This window comes from Sander lucioperca, chromosome 8 (genome assembly GCF_008315115.2).
Source record: "Sander lucioperca isolate FBNREF2018 chromosome 8, SLUC_FBN_1.2, whole genome shotgun sequence".
Taxonomy (NCBI): domain Eukaryota; kingdom Metazoa; phylum Chordata; class Actinopteri; order Perciformes; family Percidae; genus Sander; species Sander lucioperca.
Window position 1 is genome coordinate 19,906,840 of NC_050180.1, and position 16,740 is coordinate 19,923,579.

At 37.9% G+C, this 16,740-nt stretch overlaps 1 protein-coding gene across 4 annotated transcripts; it reads right to left on the reverse strand.

Moving 5' to 3' along the window:
* Positions 1 to 3,636: 3,636 nt before the first annotated feature.
* Positions 3,637 to 15,989, reverse strand: glra2 (glycine receptor, alpha 2). Of its 4 annotated transcripts, XM_036004573.1 has the most exons (10): positions 15,289 to 15,988; positions 14,441 to 14,565; positions 12,096 to 12,123; positions 11,965 to 11,992; positions 10,128 to 10,351; positions 8,731 to 8,813; positions 8,501 to 8,638; positions 8,201 to 8,415; positions 5,996 to 6,145; positions 3,637 to 5,407 (listed from the first exon to the last, which is right to left on the reverse strand). In XM_036004573.1, exons 1-10 carry the CDS (start codon positions 15,372 to 15,374, stop codon positions 5,126 to 5,128), a joined length of 1,359 nt encoding a protein of 452 aa, XP_035860466.1. In that variant the 5' UTR covers positions 15,375 to 15,988; the 3' UTR covers positions 3,637 to 5,125. The 4 variants fall into 4 exon arrangements, with proteins under 4 accessions (XP_035860466.1, XP_035860468.1, XP_031151992.1 ...); XM_036004575.1 differs by lacking the exon at positions 11,965 to 11,992 and having other exon boundaries at positions 12,096 to 12,163; positions 15,289 to 15,989; XM_031296132.2 differs by lacking the exon at positions 12,096 to 12,123 and having other exon boundaries at positions 11,965 to 12,032; positions 15,289 to 15,984.
* Positions 15,990 to 16,740: the final 751 nt, after the last annotated feature.

A 16,740-nucleotide genomic window follows, 5' to 3' on the forward strand; every position in this document is an offset into this window, starting at 1 on the left:
AAAAATTGTCCTTGGATTCTGTTTCTTCTGTGCTGCTGCACAGACTGTCAGCACTGTTAGTTAAAATGCCGTTCACCCAAGTAAACATCAAATCCTAAAAGGATCTGGATACATGAGGTCTGTGGCAGCTTGACCATAGTGTTTGCTAAAATCGTGGGGAGGTTGTTGCCCCAGTGGGCTGAGCTAGTCCGTCTCTGTGTAGTACTCAGTCTGAGGGGAGATGAACTTCCCCTCTTTTACGCCTTTAATATGTCTTCATTACAAGTAACCACTTCCACTGGACTCATTGCCACAGGACTCCACTGAACTTAGCTGAAACATAATTACTTCAAAGTGAGTGATTTTTAATGTGTTGCTTTTGATGGTAATGCTACTGTGGGTTAAATGAAATGTTACAGTTACAAAATATATTTTTGTCTTGTTTGAATGGAAGTAAAGCCCCTGTTCGCAGCTCATTTAGCTTTTGCTGATATATTGAGACAACTCAACTTTAGCCACCATGCAAGTTGATCGAACACATCAACTCTTTGTTTTTGCTTCTTCGATCCCTCACATACAGACAACAGGCAAACCTCCCCCACCTTTTTTTTTGTTGGCTGTGACACAAACACCCCTGTCACTTCTAGCACAGAATAAGAATTGTAAACACAGCTGGTAAACAAGACAAGTAAAAGGCCAGGGAGAAAAAGATCACATGTGAAAATGAAAATTCAATTGTATTGTTCCCTTAAAGCCCTGACTGCCACCCAGAGTAAAATATATGGTTTGTCATCCCATTATTGTCTGTTAACTTCTATTAACTTTGAGTGGTGGAGGAAGGCTGCAGGGTTTTTAGTCCCCTCACTTTTTTTTAATATTATTTTTTGGGGCTTTTCTGCCTTTAATTGATAGGACAGCTAGGTGAGAGAGGGGGAAGACATGCAGGAAATCGTCAGGTCGACTCGAACCCTGGACCTCTGCGTCGAGGCATAAGCCTCTCAGTATATGTGCGCCTGCTCTACCCACTGATCCAACCCAGCCACTAGTCCCCTTGGTTTAATAGGGAATGAAAACGTGGTAGATAAATTATGTTTCTGCTGTGTTATGAAACATCGTAGACATGGATAAACCACAATCTACATCCCTTCTAGCTTATTTATGCAGCCAAATTGGCAGATTCCTGCATCTTTTGACACCTTTGTGGATGCCAGCCATCTACTGTCACTTTAGGCAGTCCATTTCCGCCAGGAAACAAAGAGTTGACGAAGCGTTAGTCAACAAATGCTCATGTTAAGTAAAGGTTATAAGGTAAAAAGTAAAGAATTCTTTTTTTTTTTTTTTTACTACCTAAAATGTGACTTTTAATCTCATAATTATGATTAAATATTTCATAATTTTTGTATTGCTATTATGACTTTTTAATGGGTTAGGGCTTTTTTTCCTGGAGGAAATGGATAGATTGAAACTCAGCATCTCATCTCATAATTAGGTATAGGACTGTTTTTTGGAAATATGAATGATGTAAACACATTTAACAGCATCAGGAAGCTTTCAGTTTTTATCTAATGCAACTGTATTAAACATGTTAATTTGTTTGAGAGTAGCAGGAAGTTCCAATTTTGTGTTTTATTTTCTTAAAAAAGGGCACTGGTCTGGTGTTTGCCTGTCGATTGTTTTGATCAGGGTCAGTCAGTCCCCTGAATTCTGGAACTCAGTGGGTCAACCAAACAAAGTGGGAGACCATTGATTATCTCTACAACGCAATGCATAGTGCACAGCTTACATACAGTACAGTAGTGTACATGATTCTGTATGCAGAGAGCTCACAATGTGAGTTACCATTCTGGATTAAAAGTACTTGTGAGTTACCAACCTTTTAATGCATGCTTTCATATTTAAATTATTTAGAAGGCCAATTATTTTAGGACATCTCACCAAATATATAATTGGGGATATCTAAGAACAGTATTCATGGCATCACATTTTATTAAAGCATTGGGCATAATACTAGTACATACAAGATGAATAATACTTATGTTATAGGTAAGGCTACTAATTTATATCATTAACTTTAAATATTCAGGTTGTTGAACTTAATTAGCAAGAAATTCTCAACACAAGGTATACTTACTTGCTTTCAACCATATTCTATGGCCTTCCATGTCAAATTGTTGTCATGTTGTCATGGAAATTTGTTGTTTTTCAGATGTTTTTCCATTTTAAAATTGTCTCCAGAGGCACTAGGCTCACCATGATTATATACAAGGCTACCTGGAGCTATAAGAAAGAAGTAGAGATCAATACTAACAGCCTGCAGATGATCTCACACCAACCAGCTATATTTCTGTTGCTGAAGTGCCACGTGTACCACTTTTAGTACAGCATTCATACGGCAGAAATCCAATCCATAACATGGGCTCTCCTCACAGACACAGTGCCTGTTTTGCTGAGTGTCATGGAAGCATAATCCCCTGAATAAACCCAAAATAAAAGATTTTTTATTACTTTAATACAGTGGAAATGTGTTTAATTTAGTGTTCATGTTTGGGCATAAGGGACACATGTTTGGCAAAATTATGCTCCACTGTTCTCAACTCCATTAATTTCCCGCTTTTCTCTTACACTGGCCTTCTCAGTTGCTCTGCTGTTGCTATGGCAACCCTTGTTTTGTGCCTCTCTCAGACCTCACAAAGCAGCCTCCCTAAACCTTAATTATGGAAAGTTGTTTTCCCTCTTAAACACAATTATAAGCTGTAAATTATTTTCCTTTCATAAGCCGTCATACTGAACTTGATTGCATAAGGGCTTTGTATATTCCAACGGCAATAATAATGGGTGGTGATGTAAGGCTGTGTCAGTGAAATAGATGGTATGCCTATTCTTTAACAGTATTATTGATTAGTTTATAATCCCTGTGTGTTGTGCATTACATTAGTAGATGATTCATGCAGCCATCTCAATAAACCTATACCATAGGCCATGTATTATTCATCTTTAAGATAAAAATAAGATTGATGGGTCCTGGCATTACCCACAGTATGATAATGCATAGCATTATTATGTAATGACAGGATATTGAGAGCTGATGTGGCCACTTCTGTCTCTTTAAGGATGATATATTTGGGTTATTCATGGCTTTTGTCTGAGCTCACATGAAGTAACAACAGGTGGAAACAGTTTAAGAAGCATATTTTATACTATATAATATTATATATATATATATATATATATATATATATATATATAATCTAATACAATTGTCCTCTCCTGTCTGAAAATGCCACCTCAGTATTTTCCATTCAACTGGTACGTAAGCCCCAGCTAAAGGGAGTCTCAACCCAACAGTGTGAAGTCCATTATCATGCATTAATGGAAACTCGCTGTCAGATCATATCTGTGTCACCCCAGGCCACCCAGCGATCCATGGCATGTGTCTTCACCCTGACTCATGGGCTCGGTGAGGAGACTGTTTGTCGTTCTCTTTGATCTGATCTGCAACCCAGGCACAAAAGGCATTTTCATGTGTATGTGCCTTATTCAGGTTTTATTTCTGGAAAGGCTTCCATCTATTCATCTCAATATAGAGTGTAATTGTGTCAACAAATGCATGAAAATAAACAAAGTAGTCTACTTTATACATGACAGGAGAAATAGAAATAAAGTAAATATGGTGCAGTGAATTTTATTGATGTACAGGCCAGTAAATAACCTTTTTTCAGGAATAGCATTCAAGAAAGGAGTTCTTCACCACTATATCAAGAGTGCAAGGACCATTAGCTCCACTGTACCATGAATGTTATGCAGATCTGTCCTTCACTGTTGAATCCATCTACAAACATACGTCACCATTCAGCAACAAACACACCAAGTGAAGGGTAACAGGCCACACCGGAGGTTGAAGAAGTATACATAAAGCTTTTATATATATATATATATATATATATATATATATATATATATATATATATATATATATAACCTTTCCTCCATTACAATTAATATTTTATTAGACTAACTCTACAAAAAACATAGTCTCAAACTCTAAAACCATACCTAAGATACCTGGAGTATTTACCTGGAATATAAATGAATTCATGTGGATGTGAGCATATGACAACATTGAGTAATGCAGTGCGTGTTCCCAGTTTGTAGGCTTACTTATACACTTGGCCATTGTACTTTTATAACCCTAGCCTGTGAAATATATGACAGTTTATTTGTAAATTATTTACGAATGAAAAGGAAAATTTGTGACTTTTAAAACATCTGAATAAACTTACATTGATTTTAAAGGACATCAGTTGCCCATGAATGTGATTTATAATACACTTAGAGAGAAAGGAAACAACAAGAAGTACCTTTGGATGTCTGGCCACAGGTAGAAAAGATCAAACGCTGCATTCGGCTCTGATAGACCCGTGAACAAGAGGAGATGATTGAAAAAAAAAAATAGAAGCACAGCACTTCACATCTCTCATCTTCATGCTATCTAAGGCCTCAGGTATTTCATAAAAATGCAGTATCCAGTTCCCGATTTCCATCTGCTTTGTTCACTCTCATGCCTAAAATGTGTGCTGCTGCCTAATCTCTGATGGATGTATATGCTTTCTGCCTGTATATTTTAGAAATTTCTGTCTGCTTTATTTTGTATAAACAGAGAGGAAGTGTCTTGACAATAGTACAATACAAAACAGTCCTAAACATCCTTAAGAAAAACCCTTTTTGCGATCACAAAAATTCTTTGAGGGTCTGACTAAGCTACCTTACAGTTACAAATCCATGGAATGTTTCTTTGTTCCTTGCACAGATGCCAAGGAAGAATTAATTATATATTTATATTATAATAATAACAAAAACAATTTGGTCCATCTTCTCCAGCATGTTACTAAGCCTTGAGTTAAAACCATTTGTCCAGATTTGTCAGGAAATATTATGCAGCAGAACGACAAAAAAATCTCACATTATCAGAACATGAGCATTACTGTATGATGCATGAACATTATACATTATCCCTGAAAGAATACCACCATCATCACCACCATGGTACCTCTCAATGTTTCCCATCTCATCATCTCACTGTGCTTTCCAAGCATTTCTCAATCTGAGAAATGAAAAAATAAATGTTGTTTGTCAAGGGTTAAGTTCTTTACTTTAGGAGGACGTCCTCATACCTGATGATCTTGTAGGTGACCCAGTAGAAGACGTTGAAGATGAGGAACGCCATAGGAAAGGCGGCCCTGGAGATAGTGTCTATCCGCTTGGCTCTGTCCACAAACTTCTTCCTGATGGTGTCTATGTCCTTGGGGACTGATGGTTGAGGGTTCGAAGCTGCAGCAGCATTCTTAACAGCTGAGCCATCCTTTGTTGGCAGACACTGACTCATATTGTAGCCAGCAAAATTAAAGCGGCTTTCACGCACATCATCATCCTGAAAAAAAAACATGCACATGTGGACAGAATGAACTTACTTGGTCTTTACAGTACTGCAGCTCAAATTATAGGCTTTGTTTCTCAATTGCCACAGCTCAGTGTTTGCTGTTAGCAATGTGAACTTACATGAACACTAATCATGAGATAACACTTTTAAATTAAAAAAAGATAACCTGATGCACTTTAATGATAAACCACTTAGAATGACTGCTTAGGGGATGAATCATAACTGACTATTTATACTACTTCAACATCCCAACAAGGCATTATTATGAATCCCACACACAAGCCTGCGCCAAATTTTGTGCCAATTGACCCGGTAGATGTTGAGATATTTCACTGCATAAGTGAAAGATTTGACCTGTTCGTGGCGCTAGACGAAAAGTTAGAGCATTACTAAAATCATTGGGATTCATCGTCTGGGTACATGAGTGCCTGTACAAAATTGAACAGCAATCCATTCAATAGTTGCCAATATATTTTAGTCTGGACCATCTGCGGCCAACAGATGGACGTTGCCATCGTCACATGTGGCTAAAAAGTTTGATAACCAAACAGCAACCTTGTATAGACTTTGAAAGCCTACCTTGTGATTCCTCTTTTGTCTTCGCCTCAGGCGTAGGAACTCTTTCTGTTGCCTGGAGACAAAATTAACCCCAGCATATTCGAGCAATGCAGCAAATACAAAGAGCAGACACACAGCCATCCAGATATCAATGGCTTTCACGTAAGAAACCTGGGAGAGAAAACAGATTTCCTTTGTTAGATCCTCCAAGGTGATAGCACCAGCTAATAGTTCAAATGCAATATGAATTTATGCTTTGACTTGAAATAACTTTTTTTTTTAACCTTTCTGTATTTGTTTTAAGTCATGGATCTTCTAGATATACCTGGTGATCTGCAGTTGCATTTTCTATCCTTTTTTCATCCCTTTAGCGTGCTCGTTATGCCAGTTAACAGGGACTTCTAATTGACTGTAATTATAGGTAATGTTTGCTAACAAGTGTATCAGAGCTGCCAGTAAAGTCAGTGATTGCATGACCATAAACAGTGGGAAATAATTGCAGCATTCATTACCAATAGCAAGAGAATTGTAGTATTAGTTTCTGGCACTGTTTTTGACCCGTTTCTTTGGAGAAAAGTAAAGGATGAAGTTGAAAGCCTTTTCTGATCATCAGTGTGACCGCCTAACTCCATGACAGCTGATTAGCATGTGGAGAAAACAACTCAGCTTTTTGAGGGCAGTTAAGGCGTATTAAGTTATTGTTTTCTTGAATCAAGGCTTTCAAAAGCTTATTTCTAAATATGTATCAGCATGCACGTCTTTTATGTGAGAATCCCTGACGCAGCTGAGGCCTCCAGTGCTCAGGTGCAGACTGATGCGTGGAGAATGATTGATCATCGAGATCTGACTCTCAGTGCCTGTAGTGTCCTTCACAAAGTGTGCATGGTAATTTACCTTGATTGAAAAGAAAGCTAAAGAGGCTACCACTGCTGTTGGCAATGCATACTTTAGATGGCAACATCTTCACTGCTGGAACGGAAATGTTGGATGCTGTGATTTGCACCAACCAGGTCAGAAGAGCTTCTCAGTTATGGTTTTATCATCTCTAAAATGAGGTGTTTCTTATCCACTGAAGTTATACAGTGGCTGTCACATAACGGATGAAAGAGACGCAATTGTTTCACTTTCTAAGTTCTTCAAACAGTCAGCAGTGAATCATCCTTTCTTTTATTTCACTCATCACTGGTTCTTGCATTGACTTCTTGTGTAGATTGTAAACTTGTCTTCATATTTTCCTGGGTTATGAATCTATTCTCTGTCTGAAACAACTGCAAAATATTGTTGCAATGTTACAGTTACAATTAGAGAGAAGAAAATAACACAGCCAAGCTCCCAAGGACTGGCTACATGCAGAATAAATAGTACAATCTAATTTAATCTATTGAATGCTCTTACTTTTAAAATACAGTTGGGTCTTTAGGTCCCTGTAGCTCGATTACCTTTTAATTTACCATGCTGTCATACATGGCTTAGGGAGATTATTAAAATGCTTTTTTCTTTTCTTTTTTTAGTCTGAAATGTACACGTCTTATAATGCAAATGTGTGTGTGTATATTTAGATATATTTTTTAGCAATGAAATTATTACATGTGAGGCACCACTAGAAACAATATGCTGAATAGATGTATAGATCATAGATTTAAAATTTATATTTAAAAACTTATTTAACAACACTATGATTAAAGACCACCAGTAATGAACCTGAAACAGTTTTCAGTTTTTGTGTTAGTATTAACCTAAGCCAAATGTTAAATATACCTTTTATTCATGTGTTTATTTATGTAATGAGCAAAATACAGTATCCTGTTCTATTGGTGGTATTAGCACATGATGTATTTATTTATCTATTTTTGTTTTTTAAAAGAATCTTAAGACTGTGGGTTGGTTAATATCAGAGATCCCAATACATTTTAATATGATAAATTAATGCCATTTGTATCAATGTACAACTGCAGAAGTGTGTCATGTTTCAAAATGATGTTCTTAAATGTCTTTTGTTGCCTCCGTCTCAGCAAAACTTAACACACAGAACATCATCTTTTTATCTCAGAATTGTGATTGTGACAACTGTAAAAACATTAACACAGTCATGAAGTATGCGTGGCTTGCATAATTCATTGTCTGAACATCTGAGTAGCCAAACTTACATTAAAGATGTAATATTAACACAACATTATACCAGAAAATTCTAAACTTATGCTGCTGAGAAAACTAAATGAGGTTCACCTTTGGAAGAGAAGCTCTGGAGCCGGAGCTTTGGGTGGTCATGGTAAGCACAGTGGTGATGCCCAGCGCCACTCTAGCAGGAGCAGCATCCATATTGATCCAAAAAGACACCCACGAGAGGATGACAATGAGGAGAGAAGGAATGTACATCTGGATCAGGTAGTACCCCATCTGTCGCTCCAGATGAAATTTCACTTCTATACAGGTGAATTTACCTGAAACACAAATGCAATTCAGCTACCAGACTGGAAGAAATGTTAGCTTTGTGAAATATAAGCAGCATAATTTGTGTCCTCTGACCAGTGTTGTAGTGTTTTGTACAGTAGCCCAGCTCCTTCTCTTCCCTCATAATGAATTGAGGCAGTGTGAGCCCATCTGACACCTGCACTGCACTGTTCTCCAGCCACTCAAAGATCAAGTCATTCATGGTGTAGCCGACTAGAGACAGAAAAGAATGGATGAATCAAAACTTAGATAATTATGCAAGTGTGGAAAGTGCAGCGATAAAAGCGAGAGAAGTTAATGCTTACAACTTTCCAATTGCATGGTACAAGTTTGGACATCCATCGGAAAGTTCTTCAGATCCATTGGGCAGGACAGAATGAGAGTCAACCTATGATGTCAGACAAAGTCACACAGTCAGATGTACTATATGTAATACACCAATGAATATATTTGATTTTGAAAGACATATACCTTGAACTATAGTCGACACATAAATTGAAAATAATTTGCTTGCTACAGTTGGTACCTTTCTTTGGTAACTCTGTATGGTGTGCCTCTTTCTCCTGTGCAATAGCCTCGGACATATCACGTAAGATTCCCTTCAGCAGGTTCCTATCACACTTTCATTACTGCACTTATTGTCTCTGTGATGCACTGTGGTCGGCGGTCTGCTCACTCTGTCACTTCTCTCATGAATGGAGAGAGTGGCTAACCACCTTTCATCTCTCCTGCTGACCCACTCTGCCTCCACACCTGAGCCTCTCTAAATGGACTCAAAATTGATCTGTTTTATATTGCATCATTGCGGAGAAAATTCAATGCTACATATGATTGAGGTTGTATTGAAATGAAATGAAACATATTTTCATATCTTGTACTGAGTTTTGCTCACATTTTGGCTGGTGGGACCTTTAAAGTGTCATCCATCCTGACTGCATGTTTCAGAGTACAATATTTTGCATTCGGAGAGACCAACACAAAGTATTTCCATTCTTATCTTCACTTTGGGTACTCAACAATGCCCCTGAGATTAGCTTGCCATCTTGCAATCACTGTTCTTTTTATTAAAAATCTACATCGCTTATGGGGATGTACTGTACTTCAGTGAACTGTGCCATTTCAAAGGAGTGATTATAATGACATACAATCCATTTAAAACTGTATGTTTTAGATTGACAGTCTTTGATGTTTGATAGGAAATGTAAGAAAAGCGATAAGTGAACATGTCCTGGCGGTAATCTATGCATCAGAGCTTTTGGTCCTCTGCAGTACCATTTTTCTCTCAGTACAGATTCCTACAATGCCAAATTGTGTAAACTAGGGCTGCAACAAACAATTCTTTTCATAATCGGCTAGTCTACTGATTATTTTTCTCAATTAATCAAGATGGTGGTAGACTGCCAGCAGTGTAAAATTCCAAGTGTGATATCTAATTTTGTATGACTAACAGTCCAAAGAATTTCAGTTTCCTATCATAGAAGACAAAGAAAACCAGGATATATTTCAAAAGCTAAAACCAGTCAATTCTTCCTGTTTTTGCATACTTCTTAACCGATTATCAAAATAATTGCTGATAAAATTTCTGTCAATCATCGAACCAATCAAATAGTCAATGGTTCAGCCCTAGTGTAAAGCTCAATCTTTCATTCTTAAGTCCTTTGAAATTCTGTTGTTATTTATGAAAACATGTCCAACATTTCACCTGATACTGTAGAGGACTGTCCCATCCTTAAAGATTCGCAGCAGCTTGTTGTCTGTGGTGACATCATGGAAGTTGGCCCCTTTCTCATTGGCAAAGAAGAGGTCAGGCTTCCATATGGAGTCCAACATGGACGGGTCCAGGTCGAGGGAGGAATCTGGGTATTTACTATACGCCAGCCGAGGGTCATTCCACTTCTGCCGCAGGAAGATGTTCACTCTATAATCCTGCAGAGATGACAAGCGGCTTTGCATATTTTGTAGTCCAGTGATTGCGGTTGTGAGAAAGCAGTCATCAATATCAGCTTTTAAAATGATATATCCTCCTTTTGATGAGGTAAATAGGAAGATTAGATTGGTAACCTTCATCATCTTCATGATTATTCTTATACACAGAAATGCATCTATCATATTGATAAAATGGCATTAAATGACAAGCAAGCAGATACTCAAATGACTCAAGTACAATTCTGATTTGTACTTTTACTTTTTCCATTTTATGCTAATATTTTTACTTCACAACATTTCAGAGGCATATGTTGTACTTTTACTCGCCTACATCTATTTGACAACTATAGTTACTTTGTAGATTAAGATTTTACATTCAACATATGAAGCAGTGAAATGATTTCGACTTTGAGAAACTTCAACATTAAAATGCATTTTACATGTTAATGTAAAAAATAGTAAATAGTAAAACAATAATATAAAATATACAACAATTCTCTGGAAGGGGCCCTTCTGCATGAGTTTTGACTTTTGAAACTAAGTATATTTTGCTGCTAATTACTTTTACTTTACTTTGTCACATTTGCTCAATTACAGCTGTTCTTATAATACAAAACATTTCCAAAAACAGTCCTGTAATATTAATAACAACACATGACAAATAATAAAATGGATGAGGAACGAAAAAAGAATTCCAATGCACGTTTAGCAAAAATCTATATCTTTCAGCAACACTATCATCTAGGTGCCTATATAATCTTAAATTCCATAAACGTGTTCACACGACCAGCTTGCAAAACACTGGCCTTATAACAAGTTTTCTTATTAACCATAATTATGTAAGCGCCATTATAGAAGCTAATAGTGGATTTATAAGATATAGTGGCTGATGAGGAAAACTCTGACCATGTAGTTAGAAGTAAACTGAGTGTCACAAAGCTCAGTAGCTCAGAGTAATTGATATGTCATGTTGATGAGAGGCCCTTATGTTGTTTGACATTTAATCAGAATATTGGCTCGGTTCCAAATATTGGCATGCGTGTCTAAAGCTGTGTAATTTCCTGGCAATCTTGTGAGCCCCAGCTCCTGCACAAATTAACATCCTTCATTCACGATCTAAGTAGTTATTATCACTCATTATGAATCCTTTGATCGTGATGAGATTCGATGCAGCCTTGCAGGTTTTATATTTTTACCCCTTGGGCAACTGGATGGCTTCACACATTACATATTGTAGATCAGCTTGTTTGATCTACTGCCCAAACCCACCCACCCACCCACAGTTATTGGCTGCACTTTAAGTGACTTACAGGTTGGGATTTATTGTATTAATTATTAAACCTGGACTAACACGTGTACTGTATAAGGGGCAACATGGGAGAAGAAACCAATACTTATTTGGATAGCCAGAGAACAGATTTATCAATTATAATGTACATGTTCCCCAATGAATGAACAATACATTTGATGACAAAAAGTGATCATGTAGACATAGCAATGATAAATGTTTTTAAAAAAAAAAGATAGGTGAAAATACAACAGGATGATTCAGTCTTAACTCCTGAACAAGGGTCAGGGCTTTAGAACATATCCGAGCACAACACTCAACTCACCATTGTAGTTTCTGCTATAGAACCAAAGCTGTTGATAAATATGTTGCAGGTAACATTAACTGGTGAACCTGCAGGTTGAGGGATAGATAACACATTGACACATTGTGCAAAAATCAGCCAGAGGAACTCACCATAGTTGTCTCTGTGACAGAGCCGAAACTGTTGATAAAAATATTGCATGTAACGTTTACGGGGGAACCTGTGAAATGGAATGACAATAACATGACAGGAAAAAGCCTTAAACCATATTATCAGGGACAACTGGGTTTGTAGCGGTGAAGATGTTTAATCAGAAAATTTGGGTCTAATGGTTCACAAGCTGCTGTTTTCACTGTGTACAGTGTGTCAACATGCATTAATACCAACAAGCACTTTTTTTCTTCTTCATTTTTTCATTTTATAGAAGTTCCAGGAGTGGATGGTGACATGTTGCATGCTTTGTTAAACCAAACGCAAAAGATCACAAGACCTATATATTTGTTTTTTCCGCTGAATGTTGTTAAAATGCAGTTATATTTAAACAGAATATAATAATCGATAACGACATCAAACTGTGTCAGCTTATTATAATCTTTATAATTATTTAGTGATCTCTTGTGTGATGGTGATCTTTTGTGGCTAACACAGTGTCAATTTATTTTTTCTACATCCTGTCAGCAGAGGACACATGAACACACAGACAAATGCATGCACACACAAGCAGTCATTTAGAACTGCAACAATTAGCCGAATAATCGATAAATCGTTCGACACTTCGAAAATTAATCTGCAACTATTTTCATAGTCAATTTATCGTTTTAAGTAACTTTTAAGCTTACAGCTTTACAGCTTTTAAAATGTGAATAGTTTCTTAATGTTCTATATAACACAAAATATATTTGGGTTTTGTATTGTTGGTCAGAAAACAACAAGCAATTTGAATATTTCTAAATGTACTAAATGAATAAACAATGAGTCAAGAGAGTTCTATACAGGTTATTCAATATTGAAAATACTCATCGGTTGCAGCCCTAAAGAAATGTGTTAGTTCCAGTATCATATCAGAGCATTCTCTGTCTACACTGTGAGTAAAAAGTACCCAGCATGCTATAATGAGTAGTTTCCTTTTTGTGGCATAAACTGAAATCTCTTTGCGAGGCTTGGAAGGTTATGCCATTTAAAGTCACAGCAAATCTTTTTTCCCTATCTGATAAGTGAAGTTGTAAGCCCTTCGTAGTGCCCTTCCCCTGTGCTTTGCTCATCAATATTGCATGGCATTTGGTATTAATATTTGCCTCAGTTTGTCGCCAGGTAGCTACATTTAACAGCAGAAGCAGAAAAATAAAAGCAGTACTTCCTCACAACAAACAAGGAAATCTAGGTCAGCCTTCAGAAATACAGTTCAACACTGTCTTCAAAGTATGACTAGCAGGTACGCAACCAAAATCATCTGTTTACATCGCAGTGGGGTCATGCAAAAGTGTTTGTTTTCTAGCTAAAATGCTGGATTGTGTACGACAGGGAGCTTTATACAGCTATATACATTTATGCTGCTCTAAAATACAGAGAGAATACATATATAACCACATTAAAATCATGTTTAATGCCTTTTAATCCATGTGTGCTCAACCTCTCTTCATTAGCTGTAAACAGTTGCTTTCACTACATCCCTCCCCTGAAAAAGCCAGCCGGTGTTAAACAGGCTGTCTTCCCATCTTAAGTTCATTTTAGCAATCTTGTCAACATTTTCCTTTTTCTACCAGATGGAGAGGAAAGATCTGGGCCATGTGTTTCTGAATCCTGCTGATCAATCCACCGTGCTACACTGTCTTTGCCGCATCAACAACTGGAATCACCAAACCCACTTTCAACAAATCCCAGTCCACCTGACCCAGCCTGGAGTGGGCCTGAGCCCCAGCGGGCCGGCATCTCCTCACTCAGCTCCGTTCCAGTTACAGATGCTGTGTCTGTCCCCAGTATCACAGGATCAACAACAGAGGAAGTCAATAGCCTGCAGCCTTGCCATGGGGGCACCAACCATCATTTGGCCGGTCATGGTGGCATCCCTGTCTGCATCTGTGACTGTGATATTTACAAGCCTTTTTTATTTTGTTTCCAAATTATTACTTAATGGAGCTATGGTTATATCTGACATGCTTTTACCAAATGAAAATAAGCATGCAATTTTACAATGAGGAGTTAGTTGATAATTTAATTCAAGCCAGGACAATCATGTTACTGTCAAGTGAAGTGATTGATTGTTCTTATGGAAGGACTGGCAGCACAGTATCTTAGCATCAGGTAACAGTCAATAGATCTCCAGATAAGTTATAATGCCAAAGTCTGGTGTGTTTAGGGGGGATGGATACTGTATTCTGCATGCACAAATACTCCATGTGCATCACATGTTGAGAAAAGGTGGTGTTTTTGTGGTTTGCGGTAGTATAAAGTGAGGTGTGTGAAAAATTCCAAAAGACAATTATAGTGATAAACAAACCTTTAAAATTTGGTCTTATTCGTGCATCATACCCAGACGTGCGACCCATGAGTGAGTCCAGAAAGTCTGATGGAGACATGTTGGAGGATGATGATCTGGAATCATGCTCCTTGGCATCCACAACTCTGGAACACACACACACACACACACACACACACACACACACACACACACACACACACACACACACACACACACACACACACACACACACACACACAGACAAACACAGTGAGAAAAATGACTTTATCAGACTGAAGTTGCGGCTGAAAAGCAGGAGTTAAACCTTATCTGTCGCCTAGCAGCTGTCTTTGAGTGATGGGCAAGCACGGGGAAACTAGAAATTGTGTTTAAGAGCACACACATATCTGACGAATCTTGTGTTTTCAACGTCGTGGGCATTTTTCCTTTTCACGAGAAAGAGCTATATTTCTGTCAAATCATGCAAGATTACTACACAGATATCAGCGTGCTGTAGTTTCACGTTGTAGGAATGTTGTCATGGTGTCACAAGAGAATAATTAATAATACAATTAAGTGCGTAAATTTTACAAGTCATTGTACTACAGGCCAAAACATATCATTTTATATTTTACGTATATTTTAAGGGCCATGTGGTGGACACAAAAACAATTAAAACAGTTGAAAATACAATCTTAATCTTAATCAAAGCAGCACTCAAGCAATTATACCCACTTAGTCTGTGCAGAAAGTCGCTTGCATATTGTTTCTTTAATTACGCCTACAATTACTTTACTGAATGATCTTATTTTCCAAACTTTAAAAGGAAGAAATAATTTGTCATCAATCTATAAAATCATATATGTTTGGTAAATTAATTGGCCTACCTGAAGTTGTTTGTCTCCATGAAATATGTAAATAAAGCTGCCAAAACCTTAACAAAGGAGCGATTCATTCCTGGTGGTTTTCCCATGTGCTCACTTTTTTATATCTTCCATATGTTTACATTGGTCAAACACATAATCCAAATAGGGGTACCGTTTCTTTCTGACCAAGTCGTGGACGTGTGGGTGTTCTTGTGTCACACAAAAATACAGGAGACATTCCTCAACGCAGCCACAGATCATAGTTTAGTTTCATGAAACTCTGACTCCCAAAACCAGATTTCTCGAAGCGGAGGTGTGAAGAAACATCAGTCCTGTGGTCAGACGCCGAGAGGGTGAAACTCCAAAAACGCATCGGCCTGAAGCATTTGGCGTTGGCTCAGATCTAAGAGCTCGCTCTGTGAAGACAACCCCGCTCGCTCGTGTTGTTACTTGTGAAGTGAAATCTTTCGCAGGTAGAGGACCGTCCTCTGTTGAGGAATGGGTTTGGAACGCCTTTTCTCATTTCAGCACTTGAACAGCTCCCGGCTCCGTTACGCGCAAGCGCAAGCTTTAAAAGTGGTGGACGTGAGTTGGTTTTTAATCCAGTAAACGAAGGAGGTAATCATCAAAAGCACATGAAAAAAATGTCTTTCATGTCTCTTACATAACGAAGGGTGTCCGTTTTAAATGACAAATACAAATGGAATGATTGATTGAAATGTTACAGCTTTCGTCTCACGGGAGCGCAGGCAGCTGCGCATCAGGATCAACTGGCTTTAGGACTGTTTCATGTTCCACAGTGGTGTAATTAAGTACAAGAAATTACATGGATAATGTGGGTAGTCTAAATCTACATCCTCTAGTAAAAATGTGACTTCAAACACTTGTAACTTACACTCATAATCATTCAGGGACGCAAATCACAAGAAAACATACTGTGGGTGTATAACATAAGATTGTCAGGGTTACTCTGAAATCATCCTTGGTTGTTTTTTTTACGCAATGTGGCTTTTTTTGTTCCCATACTTGTCTGGTTAGAGCAACCTACATCCTCTCAGATATATGAAAAGTGTAAACAAAGGACGCACAAGCGAGATGCCGCTGGGAGAGTATTTGGTACCCTGGTTGCCCTGGAAACAGATTTCCGAGGCACATCATTGGAAATGCTGAAAAGATTGTCTCCCAGAGCGACACGAAAGAGAGCTGACTGACAGACAGAGACACAGACGTAGTCGGCAGGAAATATATAGGCTGGCTGAAGCCCAAGGGTGGAGAACCGAGGTTTAGTAGGCCACCACCACAGAGTAGTAATTATTATTCAATATGTATATAAGCTATTGGTATTGGTACAGAGGCTGCATGGGAAACCTGGAACTGTGAGGATGTGAGTGGGCTGTGAGGCTTCATGGACCACAGGCATGAATGACTCATTCCACATGAACACACAGGCATGTGTTGTGGAAGAAACAGCTA

Bases quoted from the DNA above. Each gene is read 5' to 3' on its own strand.
- glra2 (XM_036004575.1), bottom strand. From the start codon at position 15,374: ATGGGAAAACCACCAGGAATGAATCGCTCCTTTGTTAAGGTTTTGGCA. The intron at 12,164-14,440 runs GTTTGTTTATCA...TCCATTTCACAG, and splicing joins AATAAGACCAAATTTTAAAG to GTTCCCCCGTAAACGTTACA. The intron at 5,408-5,995 runs GTAGGCTTTCAA...TTTTTTTTTCAG, and splicing joins GACAAAAGAGGAATCACAAG to GATGATGATGTGCGTGAAAG.